Source organism: Anopheles arabiensis, chromosome 3 (genome assembly GCF_016920715.1).
Source record: "Anopheles arabiensis isolate DONGOLA chromosome 3, AaraD3, whole genome shotgun sequence".
Taxonomy (NCBI): domain Eukaryota; kingdom Metazoa; phylum Arthropoda; class Insecta; order Diptera; family Culicidae; genus Anopheles; species Anopheles arabiensis.
This window is the reverse complement of record NC_053518.1, coordinates 5,665,639-5,690,397: the sequence shown is the minus strand read 5'-3', so window position 1 is coordinate 5,690,397 and position 24,759 is coordinate 5,665,639. Positions and strand designations below refer to the sequence as shown.

At 51.4% G+C, this 24,759-nt stretch overlaps 3 protein-coding genes across 11 annotated transcripts in view; 2 read left to right on the top strand and 1 right to left on the bottom strand.

Moving 5' to 3' along the window:
* LOC120899825 (protein spire) overlaps positions 1-2,675 on the top strand; it is a 119,230-nt gene extending 116,555 nt beyond the window's left edge. For 7 of the 8 annotated variants that reach the window (XM_040306078.1, XM_040306081.1, XM_040306079.1 and 4 more), the window contains 2 exons: positions 48-349; positions 422-641. In XM_040306078.1, the coding sequence (XP_040162012.1) occupies positions 48-349; positions 422-641 (522 nt within the window). Of the gene's footprint in view, positions 1-47; positions 350-421 lie in introns of all 8 variants that reach the window. The other variant, XM_040306077.1, reaches the window with a different exon arrangement.
* A 588-nt stretch (positions 2,676-3,263) lies between these two features.
* On the bottom strand, positions 3,264-4,585 carry LOC120899832 (ubiquitin-fold modifier-conjugating enzyme 1). Of its 2 annotated transcripts, none has more exons than XM_040306097.1 (5): positions 4,453-4,585; positions 4,064-4,193; positions 3,864-3,995; positions 3,623-3,790; positions 3,264-3,556 (listed from the first exon to the last, which is right to left on the bottom strand). In XM_040306097.1, the coding sequence occupies exons 2-5, from the start codon at positions 4,184-4,186 to the stop codon at positions 3,476-3,478; spliced, it is 504 nt and encodes a 167-aa protein (XP_040162031.1). In that variant the 5' UTR covers positions 4,187-4,193; positions 4,453-4,585; the 3' UTR covers positions 3,264-3,475. The 2 variants fall into 2 exon arrangements, with proteins under 2 accessions (XP_040162031.1, XP_040162032.1); XM_040306098.1 differs by lacking the exon at positions 4,453-4,585 and adding an exon at positions 4,265-4,371.
* Positions 4,586-5,408: 823 nt separating this feature from the next.
* Positions 5,409-24,699, top strand: LOC120903988. Its single transcript, XM_040313680.1, has 4 exons — positions 5,409-5,539; positions 6,707-10,341; positions 16,024-19,215; positions 21,061-24,699. Exons 2-4 carry the CDS (start codon positions 7,798-7,800, stop codon positions 23,203-23,205), a joined length of 7,881 nt encoding a protein of 2,626 aa, XP_040169614.1. The 5' UTR covers positions 5,409-5,539; positions 6,707-7,797; the 3' UTR covers positions 23,206-24,699.
* Positions 24,700-24,759: the final 60 nt, after the last annotated feature.

The window sequence follows — 24,759 nt, the reverse complement described above, 5'->3', positions numbered from 1 at the left end:
GCTCTAACGTCTCTCTCTCTCTCTCGCTCTCTCGGCCATTCTTTCAGACTCGCAACACGGTCGGTAGTGCTCCATCGTCACCAAAGAATCAGCGCTCTGCCTCGAGCACACCCGGCACCAGCCTGCACGGCACCGAGACGCTTTCCCTCTCCCTGTCCCATCACGTGTCCTCCTCCGGTGGAGCGTCAAACCACTGCGCCAAAGACGTCACCGTGCCCGCGAGCGTGATCGCCGCCTCGGCTGCGGCCCAGAAGTGTTCGCTCATGTCTCGCAGCATGGAGGGCCCGAACAGTCTTCCGCCGCAGAGCCCGGCCCGGCCCCACTCCAACTGTAGTACGCTGGACAGAAAGTATGCGGAATGTCCTCCCTTTTTCCAAGAGAAATTATATTAAAAATCGGTTTGTTTGTTGTTTTCTTGTAGGAATCGCTTCGCGAAAGCATTCACGCTTACCGCATCCGGACCGGGCGGTGGTGGGCTTGACCCGCAGAAGGAACGGCTTACCGGTGAGCTGATGGCGGTGTGCAATGACTGTCGCAGCCTGGTGCTGGAAATCATCCGATCCTCGCGGCAAACGCGTACGACGGCCCGGAACCAGGTGCTGCGCCATCTGACGCTCGATATCTCGCCGGTGTACAAGTAAGCGGTGCCGTTAAACCCCGGGGTGGGCGGGTGGCCGAAAGCAAGCGCACAGTGGAGAGGAGTACAGTGTCTGGGCCCGGTGTGGCCGCTTATTTAAGGGAGACCGGACAGCTTTGTTACCCCAAAATCTCCACGCACATACATCTACCACAACAGCGCCCCGGAGCAGCATTCGCCGAATGAAATGACGTTGTATTTATTATACTTATTTATTATTCAAATCCTCCTACAATCTGGCCCGCCTGCCCGGGCTTGCCGTTGCGAATATTTTGTAGAAAGAAGAAGAAGAAGACGGTTGCCGAGGGGGGTGGGAGTGTGGTGCTGACACACGGTTGCCGAACCGATTCGAGACCGAGTAAGCGTTAAGACTGGCTTTGCTAGCGAATACCTCCATGGCATTGTGATTATTGTAATACTATTTTTTTTTTGGTTGGTTGGCCCCAGGAGACAGAGAAAGAGGATCGTTGTTTTATTTGGGAAAAAAGAGTTTTAGACACGGAAAGGAAATGTAGCCACACAGCAACGCGCGCAGCGGCACACAAATGAAAACAACAAGCAAACAAAAACGGTTGTAAGTTATGTGGCTTCGAAGGAATGGAATGGAAGGATCATAAGTATGTTCAGTTCGCCAGTCCCTTTTTTGATGTTTTTTTTTTATTAGTCAAAGGCTACGCACACACACACGCGCACGTACGTGGTTATAGCCTAGCTCGCTTCGATCGAAGTTCTTTTTATCCGGATTCGGGGTTTTCCTGCAGCTAAACATTAACGCCTGAAGGATTGTTTTATGTGTTGTAAAATATGTACATTTCAGGTATACTAAAGCTTTTTGCGTTACACGTTGCCCTGTGTTTAGCCTTCGCACGGTCACCCTTGGCGAGCTGCGAGAATCCAATTTGGGGAGAAAACCGGGCTTGAAATATTTGAGTTTCGATCCCCCCCATCCTTTAAAGCATTAAATTATCGAACCCCACCTATGTTACGAGCATGTAGATTCTAACGAGCAAAGGTTGATCCACCTCGATCGAAATGTTTAACCCTTTTGTTACCCTGCATCGCTGCAGCTGCACACACAAACAAACGCGCGCGCGCGCGCAGAGACATGCACCCGAAGCATGTCGCAGCATGTGCCCATGAACAATCTATTCCGTAAGTGTATGTAATATGTTGAAATAATAAACAGCAAACAAAAATCATTTTCTTCATTCTGCATAAAAGAAAACACGCTAAATCGAAAAGGCAAATCGTTTCTAATTTGTGCACAATATTGAGGAGTAAAGGATAACATAATTAGGGCAACTTCAAAGAGGACATTTGCAATAGCTGAATACGTTATGGAACCTATCATAAAAGTGTAAATTAATCAATTTCGCAGAATGTAGCTACAACAAGTATTTGAATCGTATAACATAATTTGAAAATTAGCGTTTGAATAAAAAGGCAACAACATATAACTAACTGCTACAGGACAACTATTTGCAAAACTAACCACTCATTCCTTTTTTCGTGGAAATTGCATAGAATACACGGTCGGACTGTTATAGAAAAGTAGAAAAAAGCGGAAGTGGCGGAACTATACAGAAGGTTTAACAAAGAAAGCTTGAACGTGAACGTGGTGGTGGTTCTCTTTCCTTCGCACCATGCAAGCAAGCAAGAAAGAAACCGTTCGTGGCGAGACAACCTATCAAGGCGAGAAGTAAAGGGACAGAGTAGCAGATTGGAAAATTGAGGCTACATTTGCTTATCCCGTTTTAAATGTACCACATACGATCGAAAAAAAAGGAAGAAGACATAATCTTATAGCCAAGAGACAAATGTTGATGTTTTTAGCTGTTGATGATGATATCGCACCACGTGTTTGGCATGTTTTCTGTGGCACTTTCCGTGCGGTAGATGATAAATTAACAAAACAAAAAATTATTTAACTTAATCAGCGCACCTACTACTACTACTACTACATATAACCTCTTTTAGCCAGTCATCCTCTGTCTGCGGTACCATTTTATCGGTATGCTGATGGAATGTTAGAAGAAAATATAACTCCGGGACATTATTACAACAACTTCTTAGAAAAAGGCTGTCAGTAGAACGTAATACGCAATGTTGAGCAAATCTTCCATAACCAGTTGATAGAAGGAAATTACAGAAACTGCATAATTATAGTCATGCATCTCCAGTTTTACCAACAAACACGAAATATGTACACGCGCGCGAAGAGGTTAGGACAATTCCTGCAAATATACTCAGTAAGACCGGATCATCAGGAGAGGAGTGATGAGAAGTATTATCAAAATTGATGTTAATCCTAATGTGTGTGTGTGAGGAACGGGAAGAGTAAGTAAGGTGATAATAGCTGTGTCGAGCGTGAGGTTATGCTCGCCGGGAGGGAAGATACTGCTAGGATCGTTGCTAGGCAAAAAGTTGTACAGAAAACAGTGCATTAGAGTGAAGACAGACAGTAACTATCAAGTAGTGGATTAATTAATTATACTACTGTAATCGATTAATAAATTCTACACCGATCAAGCTAAAGAAACCACGTGCAGAACACGTGCATAGTGCGGAAAATAAAACACTGAACAATATTTAAATATGTATCAAGATATAAAAAGAACTCCCGTGGTTGACTTCTTTCATTTTTATACGTTTAATGACTGCTGTATGGACAGTAGCGTAAATATAAGCGAAACCGTATGCACTTTCTTTTCTGAGCTTTCAAAACAAACAAGAAAATAACGATAAAAGTGTAAATAAAAAAAGCAATAATTCACAATCGTTAGGCTTTTCCCGGTAGCAGTGGAACGTGGATTAAAACGGGGATTGATGCTGCCTTTCCTATGCTGATCCCTTTTCCTGGTACGATATGACGCCTTTCTCTATTAGATCGGGAACCTCCACTGCTAGCCAAGGTGCCAACTGAAAGAGGGAAACACGTGTTTAAGATCTTTTGCTTTTGGAAGGAAGCTGGCTTTTGAAACTCACCCCCAATGCCATCGCGTGTGCAATACCGAACTTGGGCACATTCCTTGCCCACAGTGGTTTGAAGTGATCGGTAAGACAGATTTTGCCTCCACGGTACATTTTGGCCGTCTTGCCGTCCAGCTCGGGCAGTGCAATTTCGGGCGAGGTTGTTGGATACGTAATTGGGATCTGCAAGCAAGTGGAGATGAAAATAGTCAATGGGGTCTTTTCTACGACTCCACTATACGCTGCTACTACATACATCAAACTCTACGTCGAACTCGTACTTGTGCAGATTGTGCATGTACCAGCACTTGCCGAACCATTTCGTGCCCTCCTTGTTTGACTCTAACCGGAACCAGTCCATGTCGGATGCTTTGTTGTTTTGTACATACTGAAAATAGAGCGTTATATACGCAGTTTAGTGAGCTTGTTGGGTGACCGAGTAATTGAATTACTCACCTTAATAAGCGCCTGATATTCCTCCTTCAATCGTTGCACCCAAAGCTCCTTGTCTCTTGGGCCCGCCTTCGTCTTCAGCAGCGGAATGCCACTCAGCGCTTTTCGTGTGCCGTCATCAACCATGATCAACCTTTGGTGCAGAACAAAAGAACAAACGATTTTCACAGACTTTTCTTACAAAGTGGACAAATTATCACACACAATATGGAGCGATGAAAGTGAATGTTGTTTTCACCACCAGCGACAGTTTCGTACGACGTGTCAGCACCGACGTGACGCACGCACAAACGAAGGAGCACGCACAAAGGCACACGAGGATTAATGACCTGATTGAAATTGCACTTCTATGCTGTAAAACAAATAATTCAACGCAAAAAAGCAACACTTACCACTTTTATTCAGGATATTATTCTATTTCGTGGTAGAAGCGTTGCAATTCACGCAGCGAGAGTAAATAAACACAGACCTGTCAGTGGAGCAGTGATGGAGCTGCAGCACCGATTACACTTCCATTGCCGTTCTCTCTGAAGCGTGTTGAAACAGCGCTTCAGCGTGCCGCTGTCATTGGAACGCCTCGAACAAACGTTCCCTTTGGATGGAACGCCGCAGCCCGCAGAGCAAAAATTCGTGAGCTCGCCAACGCTCCAAATCGGTGCGATTTTCCCTTGCTGGCGAGCAATTTTGTAAGTCGTTGTGAGGGTTTTTGATGGTTCAAAATAGCTGCTTAAAAGCTCGCGCTGGAGTGCGATTGTGTTGGTGGGCAGAATTAAATGGCAAAAAAAATATACTCCACCACCACAAGATGAAGAAGAGCACGCCTTGTATTTAGATGAACTAGATGTGATGTTGAAGTCAAGCATTTTTAAACAAACTTACCCGTCCCCCAGGATGTTTTGCTTCATCACATCTCTCTCAGCTGCTGACGTGCGAGCACTTTGAACGGCGATCATATGCGTCGCACAGTAATTTAAAACCTTTCAGCTATAAGTAAAATAAAAAGTGTATCCATTTTCTGTTGATTTTAATTCAAAGTAATCAACCAAATTGAGCATTTCTACTTCGCAACAGCCACCAAGTTGTTTACATTTTTCACACCTCCATGTGCGCGAAAGAGACGGTACGACAAATCGAGCGAGAACATATACACCATGATATATGTTGCGCGTAGATTCTCACCAAACAACGAAAGGCATATGAACAAAGGTGGTTGAAGTGTTTGGAACGAAGTGTGAAAAGGGGGACACAAAAGCTCACCTCAAAACGAGCGCTATAAGCGAGTAAAGGACGTCTAGAGAAAATGAGCGAGATGCAGCAATTTTCGAACGTCAAAAACCCTCGCCATGTCCAACGGGGCGCCCCGTACGTCAGTCGAGCGATTCGGATGAATCGTGCGCGTGAAGAACCACGGACAGGATCGAGCGAGATTTAGTTTGCAGGAAAAGAGGAAAAACAATAGTGTCGCGAGCAAGGAAAACGGTACGCGTGCTGTGAAAATCGACCCGCAAGCGCGGACGGGACTAGCTCTAGCGTGTGTGATTTCGGGGGCAAACTGCAACAGCCAAAGCCAAATCGTCTGCTAGCTGCACCGCTGCTGCAGTTGGTGGTCCCGTGCAAGAGAGGCGCGCACACACATACGCAAAATCCTGTTGCAAATATCGCGCGCGGGGTGTCTCGACGGGTGGCCTCCCTTTTCGGGCCGTGTGTGTGTGTGTGTCGGTCGTATCGACGGGTGAAAATTCTCACATTGCATTAGCCGCGCGAACTTATTTACGGAAATGTAGCATCTTGGCCGTGTGCGAAAAGGCAGCCAGCAGTAGCAGCAGCCAGCACCACCTTCAGTGTACACGAGCGTATCGAGCGCGAGTCGAGAAGATTGCGATATAGTTTTCGGGTCGGACGGGTGTGTGTGCGCGGTGGCGCGGTGGTGCTGCCTGCCTGCCTGCCAATGGCACTAGCGGGGACGAGTCAATCGGATGATGAATTTCCTTGGCCTGCTTGACAGATACGCGCTCGCCAAGCGAGGGGGTCCGCAAGCTCCTTTTTTGCGCGCGCGCTCCCCTCATCCCCTTCCCTCCCTTACCGTCCGTACAGCGCGTGCCGCGAGCGCAATAGGAAGGACACAAGGCGATGTTGGTGGTAGTGGTGGTAGTAGTGGTGTGTTGTTCTCTACCTGCAGCGTTACATCCATCTTCTGTCCCTTTCTGGCAAAGCCGCAAAAAAAAAAAACGAAATTTCCTCGATGGCAACTGGTTGTTCGCCGTAACTCGGCGCCGATTACCCCGAAAAGCAGGCCGTCTGTTGTTCTGTTTGATTGATTCTTGGGTGCATCATCATCACCTGACGTTCCTCGGTGTGCGGGGTGGGGGACCATCTTTTCAGCGGCTACTTTTTGCAGAAAACGGAAGCTTTGGAAGCGCTCCCGTCACACGCGGTTTTTGATGGAAATCTTCCTATTGCGTGCGTGTGTGTGCGTGCGTAGTGTTGTTTGTGTCACTTGTGTGTGACCTCGTGCGCGCGGTTTGTTGTGTTCCGCTTTTTTATCTCACTCATCATTAGTTGACCATACTGCCCGGTACAACGCCGCAACATATCATCATTCTATCTTCTTTTCTTCCCTCTTCCTCCCCCTCTTCGATTTAACAGCGAAACGTGAGAGTGTGTGTGTGCGTGAGTGCATGTGGTTTTTTAGTTGTAGCGAACCACAAGGCTGCGAAAAAAAAACGGAGCAAAGAAACGGAAGAGACAACGGAGAGACACACACCGGACCGTGTGTGCGCCATCTGGTCTCCAGCAGAGTGCAATGGTACTTGCGCTGGCGGATGGAATGTAAACGCGTTCCGAAAGCGAAGACAGAAACGCACACAAACACACACCGATATACGAAACTACGTTGGGAAGCGGGTAGCGGACCCGAAAATATGAACTGCTGGCTGGCATCGTCGTCCCGGTCGTCGCCGTCAGTTCCTCTTCTGCCCGGCAACAATCAGCCAAATGCGGCGAACCTTCTTGCGTCGCCTATCAGCTGCCCAGCACCAGCGAAACAACGCAGCAACCGTAGAAGCATTAGCAGCAGCAGCAGTAGCACCACGACCAGCACAAACAGCGGCCGCAGCAGCAGCAGCAGCAGCAGCAGCAGCAGCAGTTGCAGTGCCGGTACACGCGAAGAAGTGTGGTGAAAAGTGAGTGACAAAAATAAATAGAGGAAAGCGTGTGTCTGTGTGAGAGAGAGAGAGTGGAAAGAAGAAGAAGAAAAAGAAGGAGGCAGGAAGAAGAAAGTGAGTGAAACAAACGCGAATAGCACAACACGCCGGGGGCCCCACCGAGTGTGTGCATCCTTGAGCGCGCTCAAAGTAGGTCTTTCTCTGTGTGCGCGACAGTGTATGTGTGTATGCAGAGTTGCATCCCTAGAGTGAAAAAGAATAAGAAGCAGAAAAAGGCAGCAGCAGCAGCTGCAGCTCTCACGCACGTTTATTAATCGGCAATTCATCCGCGCGTGGTAGTGTGGTGACAGAAGAAGAAAAAAATCCGAATACAAAGAGAAAGAGTGTTTGGGAGCGTACCAAGTGCAGTGTGTGAGGGCGTTGCGTGAGGGCCAACCACACGTTGGCTAGGTGTAAGTGTATGTGAGGACATCGCGACAATCGCGGCAAACCTGGCTTCGACGGCGCGACGACGAGCAGCAGCAGCAGCAACATTGGCCACCCTTAAGACGGCATCACACCAAAGCGACCAACATGTTCACAGTAGGCGGCGGCGCAGCGGAGCAGCACAATGGCTGCGGCAGGCGAACAACAAGTAGAAGCAGCAGCAGCCTCCGACATCACCGATGGACGGCACGCGTCCTGGGGCTGGCGGTGCTCGTCCTGTTTCAGTTCAACTCGCAGGTGCACTTTCACACGGTGGCAGCCACGCCGGAGGACAGATCGGCTTCTGGCTCCACCTCGTCCACCGCCCAGTCGACGGCGGCCGCTCAGTCCGGCTCGTCGGCATCCTCCCCCTCCTCCACCCTCATCGACGGCATCATGCTGGACGAGGATGGGGCGCTGCTCGGGGCATCCCCGCAGCAAACGCTCAGCGAGGAGGCGACCATCCATCTGTTCTTTCACCCGCCCCAGCTCAACTTTGCCGAGCGGTCGATAGGCGACCCGCACAACCAGCCGGTGGTGCTGCTGAACCGGCACAAAAACCGCAGCGTCTACCTGGGCTCCATCTCCGGCAGTGCGGCGGAGTTTTCCAGCTCGTACTTCAAGGAAAAGATGATCCCGCCCGGCGGCAACACCACGTTCAGCGTGGTGTTTCTGCCCCGCAAGCTCGGTCCGGCCGACGGTTCGCTGCTCGTGCACACCTCCTTCGGCATGCTGCGGTACGCGGTGCGGGGCGAGGGCGCCGAATGTCCGTACCGGTTGCGGCCGCTCGTCGGGCTGCAGGCGCCGCTCAACGCGACGCTCTCGCCGGAGATCACGCTGTACAACCCGCACGACACGCCGCTCCAGATAGTGGAGGTGTACAGCAGTGGGGGGAACTTTCAGCTCGAGCTGCCGAGCGGCGGCCAGGAGGGCCCGCAGCAGCTGTGGGAGGTGCCGGCGCACAGTACGCGCACGGTGATACGGGTGCGGTTTCATGCGCGCACGCCCGGCCACCACATCGCGTACGTGCGCATCAAGATCTCAGGCGGGCCGGCCAATCCGGCCCTCGTCGACAAGATGCTGGTGGTGCCGATCGAGGTGGAGATCGCGAAGGAGACGGGGCTGTACTCGCGCATACCGTTCCTGGAGCTTGGCGTCACCTCGTCCATGTCGGAGGCGGTGGGGACGAGCCAAGGGCCTGGGGCGGCCACAGCAACAGCAGCATCTTCAAGACGGTCGACGGCCGCTTCAGCACTGGCAGCCCCGGTGGAGGACAGCGAGTTTGGGCTGAGTGTGCGGAGCGGGCGCAATGTGACGCGGCTCAGCGTGGATTTGCACAACTCAGGCAGCCAGCTGGTGCGCGTGAAGAGCTGGGGCGTACAGGCGGACGATATCGAGTCGGTGCTGTGCATGCACGTGCTCGTGCTGGACGGCCCCACGCTGCACGTCGAGTTCGATTGGTCCAAGCTGACGAGCGATCGGCGCCACATCAGCGGACGGATACTGCTCAATCTGGAACGGATCCTGTCCGCATCGGACGGAGGAGAACAGGGGACTGGCGATGAAGAGGATGGCGCAGAAGAGGATGGCGAGCAGCAGCCACAGCAGGACGAGGAACAGGACGCGACAGGAGCTGCTGCTGCCGGTCGACGGAACGAGGACGAAACGATCGCTATCCGAGCGACAACGTACGATGCAGCGGGCACGGAGGAAGGCGGCGGGACGGACGCAAACGGCCGGCCGTCGAAGGTGGTGACCAGCATCTACTCGATACCGTTCGCGGGCGAGGTGCTGAAGGGCAGCATCCAGTACAACGAGGAAGTGTTGCGGTTTCTGCTGCCGGCGTCCCCGGACGGGAAGCTCGCTCGACAGGACGAGGAAGACCGCCCGCTGGTCATCCGGAACCACTTCAACGTGCCATTGTCCATCACGAACGTGAGCGTACCGGAGGACTGCCGGCGGTACTTTGCGATCGAGGGCTTCCGGCCGGTTGTGCTGCGACCGAACGAAGAGCGAACGCTGCTGCGTATCACCCGCAAGGTGGAGGATGGGGTGCAGTGGAGCACCGAGCCCTTCACCATTTCCACCTCGCTAAGGCTCGCGACGAACATCAGCGATTACGAGCTGCCGGTGCTCGGGTACAGTGGACGGTTGGAGCGGTTACTGTCGGCGACGGTGCGCGATGCGTCACTGCTCACACCAACCGGGCTGGTGCGACCTCCATCGCTGGACAAAGGGACGGGCCAGCAGCAGCAGCAGCAGCAACAAGAACTTGACTTTGGCGTGCTGCCCATTGCTACGATCGGGGAAGCGTTGGTCGCGTTCCGCAATCCCAACCCCGTCCCGATACCGATCATCCACTGGAAGGGCGCGATCACGTCCGATGCGGCGGTCGGGGCGCCCACCATCACGGTCATACTGCGGGGCTGTGGGCCGCTGCGGCTCGACGGGCTCGTGTTCTGCCACACGGTGCAGCCGGGCGAGTGGATCGTCTACCAGATCAGCGTGCAGAGCGGCACCATCGACAGCTACCAGGGCCGGTTCACGGTCAAGACGGACTACGAGGAGATCGTGACGCCGCTCCGGTTCACCACGGCCGTCGGCGAGCTGCACCTGATGCGTGAGCGGTTGCGCTTTGAGGATTGTTTTCCGGTAAGTGGCTGTTGTTTGTGGTTGTGTGTGTGCACAGGTGGTAGAGGAATGCTTGTTGCAGGGTTAAAGCGAAGGTGGCTTGGGTGGCGTTTATGGAAGCAGTGGGTGATGGCAACCAATGGGAATGGACTTTGTAGAGGATCAACGATTGAATTTGCTTCTGGAACAACCAGCTTGAAGTATTATTTTCTGGATAGAATGAAACTATAGCTAGAATGTAAATAAACCATTCTGGCCTTAAGTCAAGCTGCTGTTCACTTTGCACAAATTGTTACAATGAGCTCATGACTGGATAGCGCAGGCCCATACAAAACCAAAAGTAATTAACGCAATTCCCCACTACATCTGCAACAGTTTAACGCTCTTCAAGGATCATAAATTAACACATTAAAACAGTGGCAAACGGAAAAGAGGGAACAGGAAAAATGCTTCCAAAGCGTGACGAATTTGGGTTCAAATACGATCGCTCGTGTGTTGTGCTGTACGATGCCGTCTGCTGTATGGACTGAAATCCTTGGTTTTGAATCGGGCGATCGGGTCACCACCACCCGGCCAGTCTCACCCACTCTTTCCAAAAGTGGTGTTTCGCCTGGCGTGTTTTATTTTTGGTGTTCTGTCTAAGTGAAAGTTTAACACTGTGAGGGTTTTTGTCGTCCCCATGGCAAAAGCAAAAGGCGCCCCCAAAAGGAAGGAAACCCCAAATCTCCCAAACACCACGGACTCTCGACGATCGTCTGTGTCGGTCGGTCTGGTCGTAACGCCACCAAAAATCTCCATTAATGGTGCTGGATTTTGCGAAGATCGCTAAATAAGTAAAAACGGGCGGCCGGGCGGTCGATCGAGAAGTCAATGTAGTGTGGCGAGTTGGTTGGTTGGTGGACCAATGGCTCGGAGAAACAAGTTCGCAAACGAGTTGCTTGTGTGTGTGGTGTGGCGGACTATTGTGTTGAAGCTGGCTGGCGACAAATTGTATGCGAAATGTATGTTTTGCTTGTCGGAGGACCCAGACCCAGGGTCTGGTTTTGGATTGGAAATGCGAGACGTTAGCATTTTTTTTTGATGAAGTCTTTAGATTTGTCTCACATATTTTACAGCTTTTGCTCAAATCATCCCATTGAAATACGATTGCAATAAAAATAGTTTTTGGAATTTCCTGTCGTAATTTCCCCACAGCCGGTTATCGGTTGGTGAATGGTGTTTATTTTGAGTTGCTACACTAATGTATTTAAAAAACAGAAACGCTGTAGTGTGAAAACTCTTGCGCGCTTACCTAAAAGCGGTCCAAAACATGTTCACTCTATCGGGAGAGTAGGAAAAAAATGGTTTTGCCTTTAAGTTATTAGATTAATAACATAGATTAGGCGGTTGATAAGAAAGGGAGAACCCCCCTCGGACCATACCGGGTGGCGGGGGACCCTTCTAAGCTCTCCCGCCCAATGTGACCTTATCGAATGTTGCGCTGCGCGAGAGAACCCGTGGAAGCGCGAGACAGCGGGAGTGGCTGAGGCAAAAACAAATTACGCGACAAACTCTCGCGACAAGCTTAAAAGGAGGCCCAAGACCAAGATGGTTTTGCTTGCGGTTGTTGTTGCGTTTTGCGTTTTGAGTTGAGTGGTTTTACTTTTTTGTTTCTCGTACACATAATTATTTATGCGATAAAGTTCTTAATGTGTGCTTGTAAAGTCGGGGTGGGAATCAGCCCTTCCCCATTGACTCGGAAAGGGCCTGACTTTTCTTGTTCAAGCTTGGGAAATAAATTGAGTAGAACGAATTGTGTTGGACAGTTGTTTTGAATTATGTTTTAAAACAGTTTTAATGCCCGTTTTCTGTATCAAGTGCATTAGCATGTTCTTTTATTAAATTATCTAATTTTAGTATTAACAAAGCAACAGAATTTCCCCTCAAAATGGTCCGGATGGAGCTGCTATTTCGCCGTTTCAATCATAAATATTTAAAACTCTGACGACCAGACCGAAATAAAAGTCCGGATATTACACGGAAATGAACGAAACGCGCAGGTGATTTGATCAGATGGGTGACATTTCCATCGGTTGACCATACTTTTAAGTGGCCAGCTGCGGTATGCAAATTAGCGCCCGAAGAAGATGCGGCACCATACAGTGTGTGCGCGTATCCTTGAAACGGCGGCAGCAGCAACAGCCGAAGGCATGGGATTATGGGGTCTTTTTCCCCCCTGATTAGTGGCGTGAATATTTGCTACAAGAAACGACGCATTTGATTGAGCAAAAACACCCATTTGATTTGGACAAGCTTTTCACTGATCGTACGAAGTCGTATTCTGCGTGGTTTCGTGCGTTTGGTCCGCTGTCAATCTCTCAAGAATTGTTGTCTAAATTTCATTGGTAATGCGCAGTTCACACCTGAGATAAAGTGTGGAGGGTTAGTTCCGTTTTCTGCACGTGGTATTGTGCTCTGTGACAGAGAGAGAGGGTAGGGACGATGGGGTGAAGACGACACACTCCAAACTCCCGTCTCGAATTGACAGATGATTGTAGATTGTGCGTCTGAAGTGGGTTGTTATAATTATGGTGCTTCTACTTTTTTCTCTCTCTCTCTCGATTACTTTGAAGTGTGAAGCTAGAAATGAGAATAAACGAATGATCGTGGAAGGTACTTGTGCTTGAAGAGACATGCGAGAAAATCAATCGTTTTGTACCATTTTTTTTCGGTGCAACACACCTAGTCGTCAGTCGATAAGCTTTTTACATCCAGCTGGAACTGGAACTGGTTGTTGCTATGAGTGGAGGAATTGTGTCCAAGCTCTTTTGCCCGATATCGTGAAGCGTTCGATTGCGATAAACTCACGTGCCCACGGCTTTTGCTCCAATTTTAGCTTCAACGTGTGATAAAGCGCACGACCCAACGGCCGCTGGGGCATTTTGTATCGTGTCGTACCAGCCGCGAGATAAGAAAGGGAGGGGAGGGTGTAATGACAGTATCTGATCGCGCAGGAGGGAAGTGGTTCAATGGCTAGACAGGTCTAGCTGGAAGGTAATTTAAATAGAGCATCATCTTTTGACCCAGACTCCTTGGGGGCGAAGGCTTTTCAGTCCTCCCACATAGATGCACTGAACCCACACCTTTATGCGAAGGCAGGCTTATCGTACAGTAGCACCACTGCTGTGTGTGTGTGTTTGCGCAATCAGTTTTCGCTTCAGATGTATCTTCCCTCCCATGGCTTTTGTGTCGTCCCAGGCGTTACTGTTCCCATTTGACAAGGTTTTTGTGGTTCGATACACATCTTCCGGTTGACCGTTTGGGTTGTGGTTTTGCATCACAATCCGCGCAGCAGCCGTGACAGCCGGGCGCGGGGGCACGTTTTGTGTTTGTTGCGCTGATTATCAGCCGCAGATTCAAATCGCGTTGCCGCTGCTGCTGCTGCGTAAGACGGGACGCGCAACCGCAAGCGCACAGAGAAAAGCACTGAACAACAATAAACACACCAAGTAGTACAAGAAGCTTTTCAGATAGGGATGAGAGAGGAGGAGATGTTGATTTTATAAGGGGAGGGGCAGACCATTGCTACTGATAAGACGGTGGACTCTGTTTTCGGTTTGTGGCCTTGCCATGGTCATACTCTCCCGTCGTCGTTGGCGTCGTCGTCCGGAGCTCAGTTTTGTAACTTCCAGACAAATCAGCTGATAATGACGAGATGGTGCCGTGCTGCTGATGATCACGGGATTCGCTCGTTACATCGTTAATCGAATAATCTTTCCGGCATGGAAGCGTGTCGATCGATCGATCTTCCGGATGGCAAACGGTCGCTAGAAACTGGGACACACACACACCGTTCAAAGTCTGTGTGTTGAATTTAATCCTGGGGAACATTCGGGATGGACTAGTTGTTGGAGGGCAAAACATCATCATCAAACGCCATCAACATCACCTGATAATGATCGCCGTCAAATGGACGGCGCGCGCGGTGTGCAACATTTACAACGCCAATGTTTGTGTGGAGTAGGCAAAAGCTAAGGAAAAAAGCTCGCGCGAGCTGCACTGCATTGAAACAATCGATAACATCATTATCATCATCGTATTAAAACCAGGAACCCCCTTCCTGGTGGTGGCGCCCGGTCGGTGTGGTAGGCCGTCCCCCCTGACACGATTGCAAGCCTAAATACAAGGCGCCCTAGTCGTCGTGTGTCGTCGGGTGATTTGTAGTAGTGATGGGTAAAGTTGGCCAAAATCTGGAGTCGACTCCAATCCAATTCTCCGATAATTTCGGAATCAACTCCGGTAGGTAGATCCGCCCAACATTATCTGGAACACCGAATTATTCCGGACGACTCCGACTTCGAACGACTCCGGATGACTCCGGACGACTTCGGACGACTTCAGACGACTTCGGAGGACTCCGAACGACTCTGGATGACTCCGGACGACTTCAGACGACTCCGGACGACTCCGGATGACTCCAGAAGACTCCGGACGATGACTCTAAAGGACTCCAGGCGACTCCGGATGACTCCTGACGACTCCGGACAACTTCGAACAACTTCGGACGACTCCAGACGATGACTCTGAAGGACTCCGGGCGATTCCGAACGACTCTGTATGACTTCGGACGACTCTGGACGACTCCGGACGATGACTGGACGATGACTTTGGAGGACTCTGGACAAATCCGGACGACTCCGGACGACTCCGAACGACTCCGAACGACTCCGCACGACTGCGGACGACTTCGGGCGACTTCGAACGACTTCGGACGACTGCGGACGACTTCGGGCGACTTCGAACGACTTCGGACGACTCCGGACGATGACTCTGAAGGACTCCGGGCGATTCCGGACGACTCTAGACGACTTCGGATGACTCTGGACGACTCCGATCGACTCCGGACAACTCCGGACGACTCTGAACGACACCGAACGACTCCGGACAACTCCGGACGACTCCGGACGACTGCGGACGACTGCGGACGACTCCGGACGACTTCGAACGATTTCGACTCCAGGAGGAATAAATGGTTCCCATTTTGCCGGAATCAAAATCGGACTAATAATATTCGGAGTAGGATCGGGCTCATGGGTGCGCTTCAGAGAGCACATCACTAGTTTGTAGATGTAAAAAAGCATGCAGCAAGCCTATTTGTGCGTTTCGTTCCATATTTTTGTCAATTAATCAACTTTAAATGAGCCTAAGGAAATTGGGAGAGAGAGGACAAGAAAAAAAAATCGATTTCCTACTGGACGAAAGTAGGGATTAAGGTTATGCATGTATTCTCGATCTTGCATGAATTCAATGTTCCTTTCTAGTCCACCCGCTCGTCAAGGATTATTTATTCGAGTGCGTGAATAGGTCATTATGCCAAAAATAAGAAGACCGGTTCGTGATTGCTGTTGTTCTGTATCGATTTGATTAATTAGCACTCGATTCGGAACCATTTTTAGCATTGCACTCTTTCCCTTTCTCTCTGCGTCATCCTCACGACAGTCCAATTCCAAACAAAACCCACTGACTGAAAGCTCACCAGCAATCGCAAAAAGAAACAAACAAAAAACCCGGCAAAATATGTAAATGTCCCTCTTAAGACGCCAACACCGTTTCACAATTGCTTTCACTTTTCTCAAACTGGTTAGTTTGTGTGTTTGCGTTTGTGTGACTGATGCTCATTCTCGCCTTTCTATTTTTCTCTCGTTTTCTCCCTTCGCTCCACAGGGGAAGCTGTGCTCGCTGTCGCTGCTCGCCGCCTCCAGCTTCCCGACCAAGATCCAGATCGAAAGCATCCGCACGGACGTGCCCGGGCTGAGCTACGAGTTCCTGTCGCCGGACAAGCAGCGCCCGCTCGCACCGAACCAACCGGTTACGCTCCATCCCGACACGGTCACCAGCATCGGACGGATGACACTCGACCCGAAAGCGCACTGCGCACCGACGGCCGACTGTTACAGCAGCTTCGATCTGCTCTCGAAACCGTTCGGTGTCAAGTGGATGGCCACGCTCGACTGCTACGAGCAGTACCGGCGGCTGGACAGCGACAAGCTGCTGCAGCAGCTGCAGCGGTACGCCGAGATGCGCCAGCGGCTCACCAGCGTCCACTTTCAGGTGCTGGCCGAGTCGAGCCGGCGGTTCGATTTCAACGCGAGCGTCGATCTAGTGTGGCCCAAGCTGCTGGACGAGAATGTGTTCTTTCCGACGCTGCAGGTGGAGCAGGAGGCGGTGCGGCTCATCACGATCAACAACCCGTCGGACCAGATACTGTTCGTGCATCTGGTGCTGCACGACGTCGCCATCCACGGCCGCCAGCCGATAGTGGACGGTGGAGGAGGAGGAACGGGCGGCGGCGGAATCAATTTGCCGCCCGAGGTGCTAACCGTCTGCGACAACTGCACGCTCAGCGAGGAGAGTGTGTTCTCCTTCTTCCTGTTCGACAGCGACGACATCTACGTGAACTACGTGAAGCCGCAGTCGTTTTTGCGTATCGCGGTCAAGTTTAGTGCCCAGCAGCCCGGCACCTACTCGACCGTGCTGTACATGCGCAACAATCTGACGCTAATTGACGCCGCCTGGATACAGGCGCGCGCGGTCGTGCCGCTGTTCAAGTTTGGCAACCGGCGGCCCGGCTCGCCCACCGCCCTGCAGTTCGAGATTACCGAGAAGCATGTGCGACCGTGCTACGACCAGTGGTACCGGAAGCTGCGGTCCGAGGGCGGTGGTGGTGGCACTAGCAGCAGCGGCAACAGCGGCGCCTACAAGCAGTACAAGGTGGACACAAACGGGCAACAGCAGCAGACGGCGAAGGAGGAAGAGGAACCGGTGGGCACCGCCGGCAGCACGACGCCGGGAGCAGGCGAAGCGGAGCAGGAAGAGTTCGTGGTGGAGACGCGGCGCACGTTCACCGCGCGCAACTACGGCGAGGTGCCGATCCTGATATCCGGCATCCGGATCGAGGACGCACCGTGCGAGGGCTTCGGCTTCAAGGTGCTGGACTGTGCGCCGTTCGAGCTGGCGCCGAACGCGAGCCGCAAGATCGAGATCGCGTTCGCGCCCGACTTTACGCTGTCGCGCGTCACGCGCGTCCTGCACTTCGACACGAACATTAACCACTTCCTGGTGAACTTTACGCTGCTCGGCACGGTACCGATGCAGCGGCTGGACGTGTGCAATCGGTCGCTGCCGCGACCCTGGTTCGAGTACTGGCTGCGCACGATACTGATCGTCGTGCTGCCGACGGCCCTGTTCGGCACGCTGGCGAGCGCCGTCCTCGAGGCGAACCGTTTGCTGCGGGCGCATTTTTTGAGCCACGTGCGCGAGCGAGGCCCGCTGCAGCCGCCGCTTGACCTGCGACAGATCGCGCTGCAGCACACAACCACCAGCACCGGGAGCGAGGGTGCGTGTCGAGAAGCGAGCGGCAAGGACGTGAAGGCAAATCAGAACGGTGGCAGTAGCGTGATTAGCAGTAACAGCAGCACCTCGTCGAGCGTGATAACGCGCAGGAAACCGGACCGCAAGAATGGAACGCACGCAAAGGGACTACAGAACGGCAGTGCGGCAACGGCAGGAGATGGTGGAGGAGCAAGTACGGCCGCCAGTCGATTCAATCGTAGCTGGAGCGACTTCACATCAAAGCTTGGTGCGTCGACCAAACCCGTCGTTGTCGCTGCATCGATATCGTCGGCCACGCAGGGATCGTCCTCAACAGCACCGGTGGACGGAAGCAAATCCGCCTCCTTGACGTCATCGTCCGTAACGAAAAGCCGCCGCTCGATAACACCCTCCAAGGAGCCAGCGGTCGTGCCCGCCACCGCCGCCCCCAGTTCGCCTGACTCGCCCAACGGCAACGGAGACAGCAGAAGCTCGTCCGGTGCAACCAAAGACAGAACGAAATCCCCGACTTCGTCGACATCCGAAACGGAATGTAGCAAAACGGCAAAGACTGGAGCGTTCGGTGCGAAGGGCAGTACAGCAGCAGCAACAGCAGCACCGAACAGCTCCGCAACCAGTGACTTAACCGGCGTGCTTGAATCAAATTCATCCGCCAACAACAACAGCAACAGCAAGCAACATCACCACTCGACCTCTTCGGCGTCGTCCACCACCAGTTCGTCGTCTTCGTCGTCATCATCATCGTCGTCCTCATCGTACGCGGGTGAGGAGCAGCAGCAGGGCTTATCAATCGCTTCGATCTCCCTGTCGTCAAACGCATCGTCGCCGTCGTCATCATCGTCATCATCGTCCGCTGCCTCGACGACGTCCTCGTCGTCCTCGTCCCCATCGCCGACGTCCAAGCAGCACCAGCAGCAGCATCATCACCAGAGTCATCATCAAGCGAAGCAGGCCCGAGAACGCGAGCCAGCGACAGCGGCCAAAACGAACGTAAAGAAAACGAAAAGCCTACCGGTCAGCTACGAATCGGTGGTTGTGTCGCTGGCCTCCGTGTTTGCCGTCGCCAACACACTGTCGAGAGCAACTAACGCTACTACTACCACTACCACTACTACAGTAACAACCGCAGCGCATACTAGTCAGAAACCCTCGGCGGAAGCGATCGCGTCAACTGCGGTGGTCGTTGGAGCTGGACCGCCATCCGTGAAGGAGTCGGTATCATCCCCACAGCAGCAGCAGCAGCAGCAGCAACATTCAGCAAAGGACATCCCAGGGAAGGCTCGAACAACAGCATCGTCATGTACTACGAATGGTACTGCGAGTGGAAAGCAGCTGGCCACCTCAAACGGTAGCGGAACCTCCACGAAAGCGATCAAACAGCAAGATGCGGGCGTGAAGACTGCCAGCGAAAAGAACAACCCATTTGCTGGCGACAGTCTTGGCAAGGAAAACAGTTCCAGCGGTAGTAACATCATCTGCGCCGAAAAGCAGCTGCCCATCGGAAACGGAAATGCACAGCAGCAGGTACGGGCTCAGTTTGTTTGTTATTAAAAGTCGTAATCATTGTTCATGCCCCCCCCCCCCCCCTAAGCAGGAGAGGTTTGCGTTGGCGAATGTTTTTATCAGTAAGGTCAATCTTTACAATCGGTAGCGCAGCACCATCGCGACGATACACAACAACAACAAGCCCTTTGGGGCGGTAGAATCAGCTGAAATTTTGTTTGATAGGTTCATTTATCAGTTCGCTAGAAGGGGGAGATGATAGCAAACGAGCGAAAGAGTAAGAGAGAGAGAGGGAGAGTGAGAAACGTAAGGAAACCCTCAGGTTGATTGACGATAGCGAACGAGACGATTAATGGCAACAATCTTTTGCCCCGCGCACCGCCACAATGTTTGACCGATGTGTCGCTGGCCCGCGTGGTGTGGGGGGTCTTGGCTCGTGCCTCCGAAAGGTTGCACACTTATGCGTCGTTTGTGTTTGTTTTATTATCATTGCGCCGTGTGTTGTGTTTGGTTCTGAAATTGTTGTGTGCGATGCCCCTATTGGAGGCCTCTTGTGCCTCTTCTTTGCCTTTGTTGCTGTGTACGGCTGGTACGTTTTAGCGATCGTTACGCATGCGCTCGCGCGGCATAATATATTCTCTCGTGCGTCCGGCACTGGTGCTGGCTGCACGTGAGCCGCTCCGTTTGTGGAACGGACGTGGTGGAATGATGCGGGGAGGGAATCGGCGATGGTAAGACACGCGGTTGTTGCGCGGAAAGGCAGCAAAAAAGTGTGACGCACGTGGTGTAGTGTGCGCGGCTGGTCATCCATGTGCGCCGCGCGGCTCCATGGAATGTTACGCGCAACAGCAAGGCGAGCGAGCGCGCACACGTTTAGCGCGGTGACATTCTTTACACGCACACAGCGAAAGGAGAGGCTGCTCGTGCTGCAGAAACATGCTTGAGCAGCAGTTATGCGCTAGTTTTTACTGTGGAAATGCAGCGGAGGATAGGGAACTGATTGCCTTCTGTTCACCTTTTTGAGACCGATGAGACCACGACAGATTTGTGACGACGCTCTGTGTGCCCATCAAGAATGTTTGTATTTATTTTAGAACCGAAAAACAAACAGCACGACACACACAGATACGAAGACATACACACACGGCGGTCGTGGTGTCATGCCTGTCTATCGGGTGTCGTCAGTTGGGGGGAATGAATCGATCTAATAGATCCGCTGCCTCGGCTCACTTCTTGCCGTGCGGTCGGGTGATGCACGGGAAATCTCATCCAACCCGGCAAGAGCACGACAACAATCAATGGTGCTGATTGTTGTTCGTATTGTTTTATTCTTTTATTACGTCCAACACAGTGGAATTCTTATTCAACTCGTGCCTTCTTGATGAGCAAGGCAAGGCAAGCATACAATTTGGTTTGTTTTCATTTAAAGAAAAGGGAAAGTGATGAAGGCGCAGAGACGCAGGCCACCGGTAATGCTTCACGGAGGCGGACACAGAGTGTCGAGTGTTGTCGAGCAACAATGAGATGATGCTCCTCGGGTTCTTTACCTATCTTTGCCCATCATGCCAACGAACTAGGCAGGAAGAGAGAAACGGTTGAAGAAACGACTTTGTTAAAATTAGATTTCATTTCACTTTGGTGCTTGTTTTCGGTTTTTGCTTTTGGATTCCCGGTCGGCGCTAGGTGTAATAGAACGACGAGTAGTAAGCGGGAGCTTTGAACTTTGATAACATTAAATTACGTCACGCGATTGGTTCTCTAGCTTAAAATAGCGTCGCTGCGCACTTGATAAGAACGCGCCGTCCAATTTAGCGAGTGTACCTGAGTGTGTCTCTGATTTCTGATGCTATTGTTGGCTCGTTTTAGGTGGAATCGTCACTAAATCCGCCCCATCACCACCAACAACCGGCGCAACAACAGCAGCAGCAGCACCAACAGTCATCGTCATCGTCGTCCTCCGCCAAAAAGTTCAGCAAAACACCGGGCCGCGAGCGAAAACCGAACCAAGGCAAGAAGGGTGGTGGCAAAGGGACGTCGGCGGCATCCGGCACGCAGCAACAGTACAAGGGTACCGCCCTGCAGTTCAACACACCCGCCTCGCAGCAGCACAAATCGACCACGCTTGGCACGATCCTGCAGAACGCATCCGTGCCTGTTGCCTCGACTGCCACGGTTTGGGGTGAGAACTGTGCCAGCTTCAGCGATGTCGTTGCGCAAACGTCGGCAACGAAGCAGCTGGTCGGAGGAGGAGGAGGCACGCAATCCACGATCAGCTCGATCATGCCCGGCATGGAGGCGTTCATGTTGTTTGGTGGCAGCAACGCCCAACCGAATAGCAAATCCTCCGCCAGTCTTCAACGCTCTCCTGGCGGGAGCAGCAGCAACAGCACCGTTTTTGGACTCCCGACTACGACGACAAGCTCAACCGGTGGCAGCACTACCGCCGCCGCCCCCTCGACACAACACTACCGAAAGCCACTGCATTCGCTGCAGGATGTGTCTAGCGTTAGCACAAAGACAACGGTCGCGAATCATACCGAACAGCGGTCGAAGGATGATAGCTATCTAGGCGGAACGCTCGAGAAGGAATGCTCGGCCCCGTTCGTCGCGACCAGCGGCTCGCCCGATCTCGGTCCGATTGGCACGTCCAAGAAGTCGCCCTCCGGCTCGACCAGTGCCGACGGCGATGGGGAAGAGGCGGACGGGCTGCTGATGGCACAGATGATGGGTGGACGGGGCGGATCGAATTTGGCCAAGTGTTGGGAACCGTTCGGTGGGCACGTTATACACAATCCGGTACAGCTGTCGTCGGGCGGCAGTAGCAATGACCCGTCGGCGGCGACTACGACCATCGGCAAGAGCATGAACGGTGGTGGAGGACAACATCAACATCAGTCGGACAGCTTCTTTTCGCAGTCGTTTGCTGACATTCACCAGCGTCAGAGCGATCCGTACCGTGGTATTGGCTCTTCGCTGCTCTCGAATGCTGGCCATCCATTTGGCGCCGATCATCACAGCACCATTGGGGGACTGTCCAACGGTTCCAATCATCACCCGGGTGGCGTTAGCTCGGCCGAGAATGATTTTATGGAAATGCATTATCGCTCTCGTCACCAGCAGCAGCAGCAGCAGCAGCAACATTTGTCCCAGCAGCAACAGCACAACCAGCACGATTGGAACAGCGCGATGGATGCGCATCTGCAATGGCCACTGTCTACGCACAAACAGATGACTTCCCAGGGCGGCGGTATGAGCCAACCCTGGACCACGGCCGAACTGTGGAACAATCTCAATGCACAGCATCAGTATCAGCAGCACCAGCAACAACAACAGCACCACCACCAGCAACAGCAGCAGCAGTTGGCAGCATACGAATCGGTACTGCACTTCCAGTCTCAGCTCGCGATGGCCGCCGCGGAAGCTCGTCAGCTGCAGCAGCAAACCGTACCCGACGTTATACTGGGCCACCGTGCAGCATCGAACCTGTCCGATGGGTGGCTCGGCTCGGGAATGTCCTCGGGCCAGACCACCGTGGCACCACCGCCCGGCTTTTCTAACCATCTCCCATCGGCGGTGGGTGGTAACGGTGGTGGTGGTGGTTTGCCATCCAATCGCATGGTTTACGAAGAGGATCAGCAAACGTTCAACCTGCTGCTTCAACAGCATCGGCTCCAGCAACAACAGCAGCAGCAGCAGCTGCAACAATCGCAACAACAGCAACAACTTATCCGTCAACTTTCAGCCGATGATGCGATCGGTAAAGGAGGCGGTGCTTCTAGTGTAGCCATCGCTTCCTCGACCGATGCAACCTCCGGCCAGGCAACAGCAACAGCAACCGCCGCAGCATCAACGACTTCAACTGGGTCCGGTTCTTCGAGCGCTACATCGGGTTCGTCCTCTACGTCCTCCTCGGGCTACAATCCGTTCCAGCTGGCATCGATCTGGACGACGGCCAGTAGTAATGCCGACCGTTGGGCAGCCGCACCAACCGGGCCTACCGAGGAAACATAGACGGCAGATTCATTGCACGGAGAGTAGCCGCCCTTAAATTGAAGGCTTTTAAATGCTCTTTTAGTAGGGACATTTTACGCTGTGTGTTATTTTTTTCATTTCTTTTTAATTTTGTCGCTTTAGAGAGAGGGAGAGAGGAGGAGGAAGTATGTGTGGCGCACTACTCATTTTGAAATTTGTCGAAAAGCATTCGAAGAACACACTTTTTGCTCGCCATAAAATGGCGTTTGCAGCCGAATTCGAATTGATAGGCCATCTTGGATGCGCGAAACGTTTTCTTGCATTCGAATATGCCTGTTGTTTTAACTTAAGTTTATCCTCTTGTCTGATTGCTCTACAAGAAGCGCACAAGCTGTTTTCATCAATTCACACCTTACCCTAACGCTGCCACATTACACTTTATTGTTTTCTTTTTTTAATTTACTATCCTTCCTGCCACAAGGTTGTGTGATCGTATCAGCGTATTTCTAACACACACTCTTTTAGTTTGTTGTTTTATCTAGCTTTTCTTACTTTATTTCTTTTGCTTTCTCAAGGCTTTGAAACTTGATATTTACTTTTTTTCTTACTCCGAGCTTAGTTCTGTTAATTTCTTACTGCCTTTTGCATATCCGTGCGCTCACGAGGGACTTTGTTTTTGCTAGTGCGTTGCGTAAAATAAGTTGAATTATATTTGAAATGAAAAGAAAATCGTTTGTGAATTCTGCTTTTTTTTAAATCGAAATCAGAGATTCCAATTGGAGGAATAGGAGCGTGAGACCCTACTGGAAAATTGAAGAGATCCACCGAAAGGTTGTGTTTCTGTGGATGAGTTTCTTATTGGAAAAAATGGGTGAAGCAGTAGAAAGGGTTACTCTTCCTTCATTTCACTAGCTTGCGTTGTTTGCGGTTGAACTTTGGAAAATTGTTGCAAAAACATTAGAAAGAGCACGCGATAGGTGACAGCAGGTGTAAGACAAGATGAAAAATCAATAACATTTCATCCCAACCTAAAATAGAGCGAATATTTTCGATATCGAACCAGTCGCTAAAGCAGCAGCTGACTTAAGTAAACTAAGCGAGAAACTATTTTCTCTGCTATATAAATCTGCTCTCGGAGGTTCTCCTACCGTGTATCGGTCGGGTGCAGTGCATAGAAGGAAGAGACGAGGCGACACGAACAAAACAAAACAAAAAGCAACTAATATCTACGAAACAAAACTACAATATTACACAGAAACACACACATATATACATATATTTGCGGCTAGTTAAGAGGCAATGTGGGAGCCTTAACGCGAGGAAGAGCCCGGAAGAAAAACCCACGATGATGAATTACTATTACGCATGGATGATTATGATGATGATGATGATTGGACTAAACGAACAAACTCTCGATATATGACGATGCTGATGATGATGATAATGAAGATGAAACATGAAAAATGATTGATGAAATAAAACCGTTTTCACATGATCGTGTGAAACGATGAAATAATCTGCAAACAAAATCAATAGCCAATGGTTGTGTCCTTTTTCTATTTGGTTCTGTTTTAGTGTAGATATTTTGTGCGA

Coding starts and splice junctions, on each gene's coding strand:
- LOC120899832 (XM_040306097.1), bottom strand. CDS start 4,186: ATGGTTGATGACGGCACACGAAAAGCGCTGAGTGGCATTCCGCTGCTG. Junction 3,791..3,863: donor AGTTCGACGTAGAGTTTGAT/GTATGTAGTAGC, acceptor ACTTGCTTGCAG/ATCCCAATTACGTATCCAAC. Junction 3,557..3,622: donor CACACGCGATGGCATTGGGG/GTGAGTTTCAAA, acceptor TCCCTCTTTCAG/TTGGCACCTTGGCTAGCAGT.
- LOC120903988 (XM_040313680.1), top strand. CDS start 7,798: ATGTTCACAGTAGGCGGCGGCGCAGCGGAGCAGCACAATGGCTGCGGC. Junction 10,342..16,023: donor GCTTTGAGGATTGTTTTCCG/GTAAGTGGCTGT, acceptor TTCGCTCCACAG/GGGAAGCTGTGCTCGCTGTC. Junction 19,216..21,060: donor ACGGAAATGCACAGCAGCAG/GTACGGGCTCAG, acceptor GGCTCGTTTTAG/GTGGAATCGTCACTAAATCC.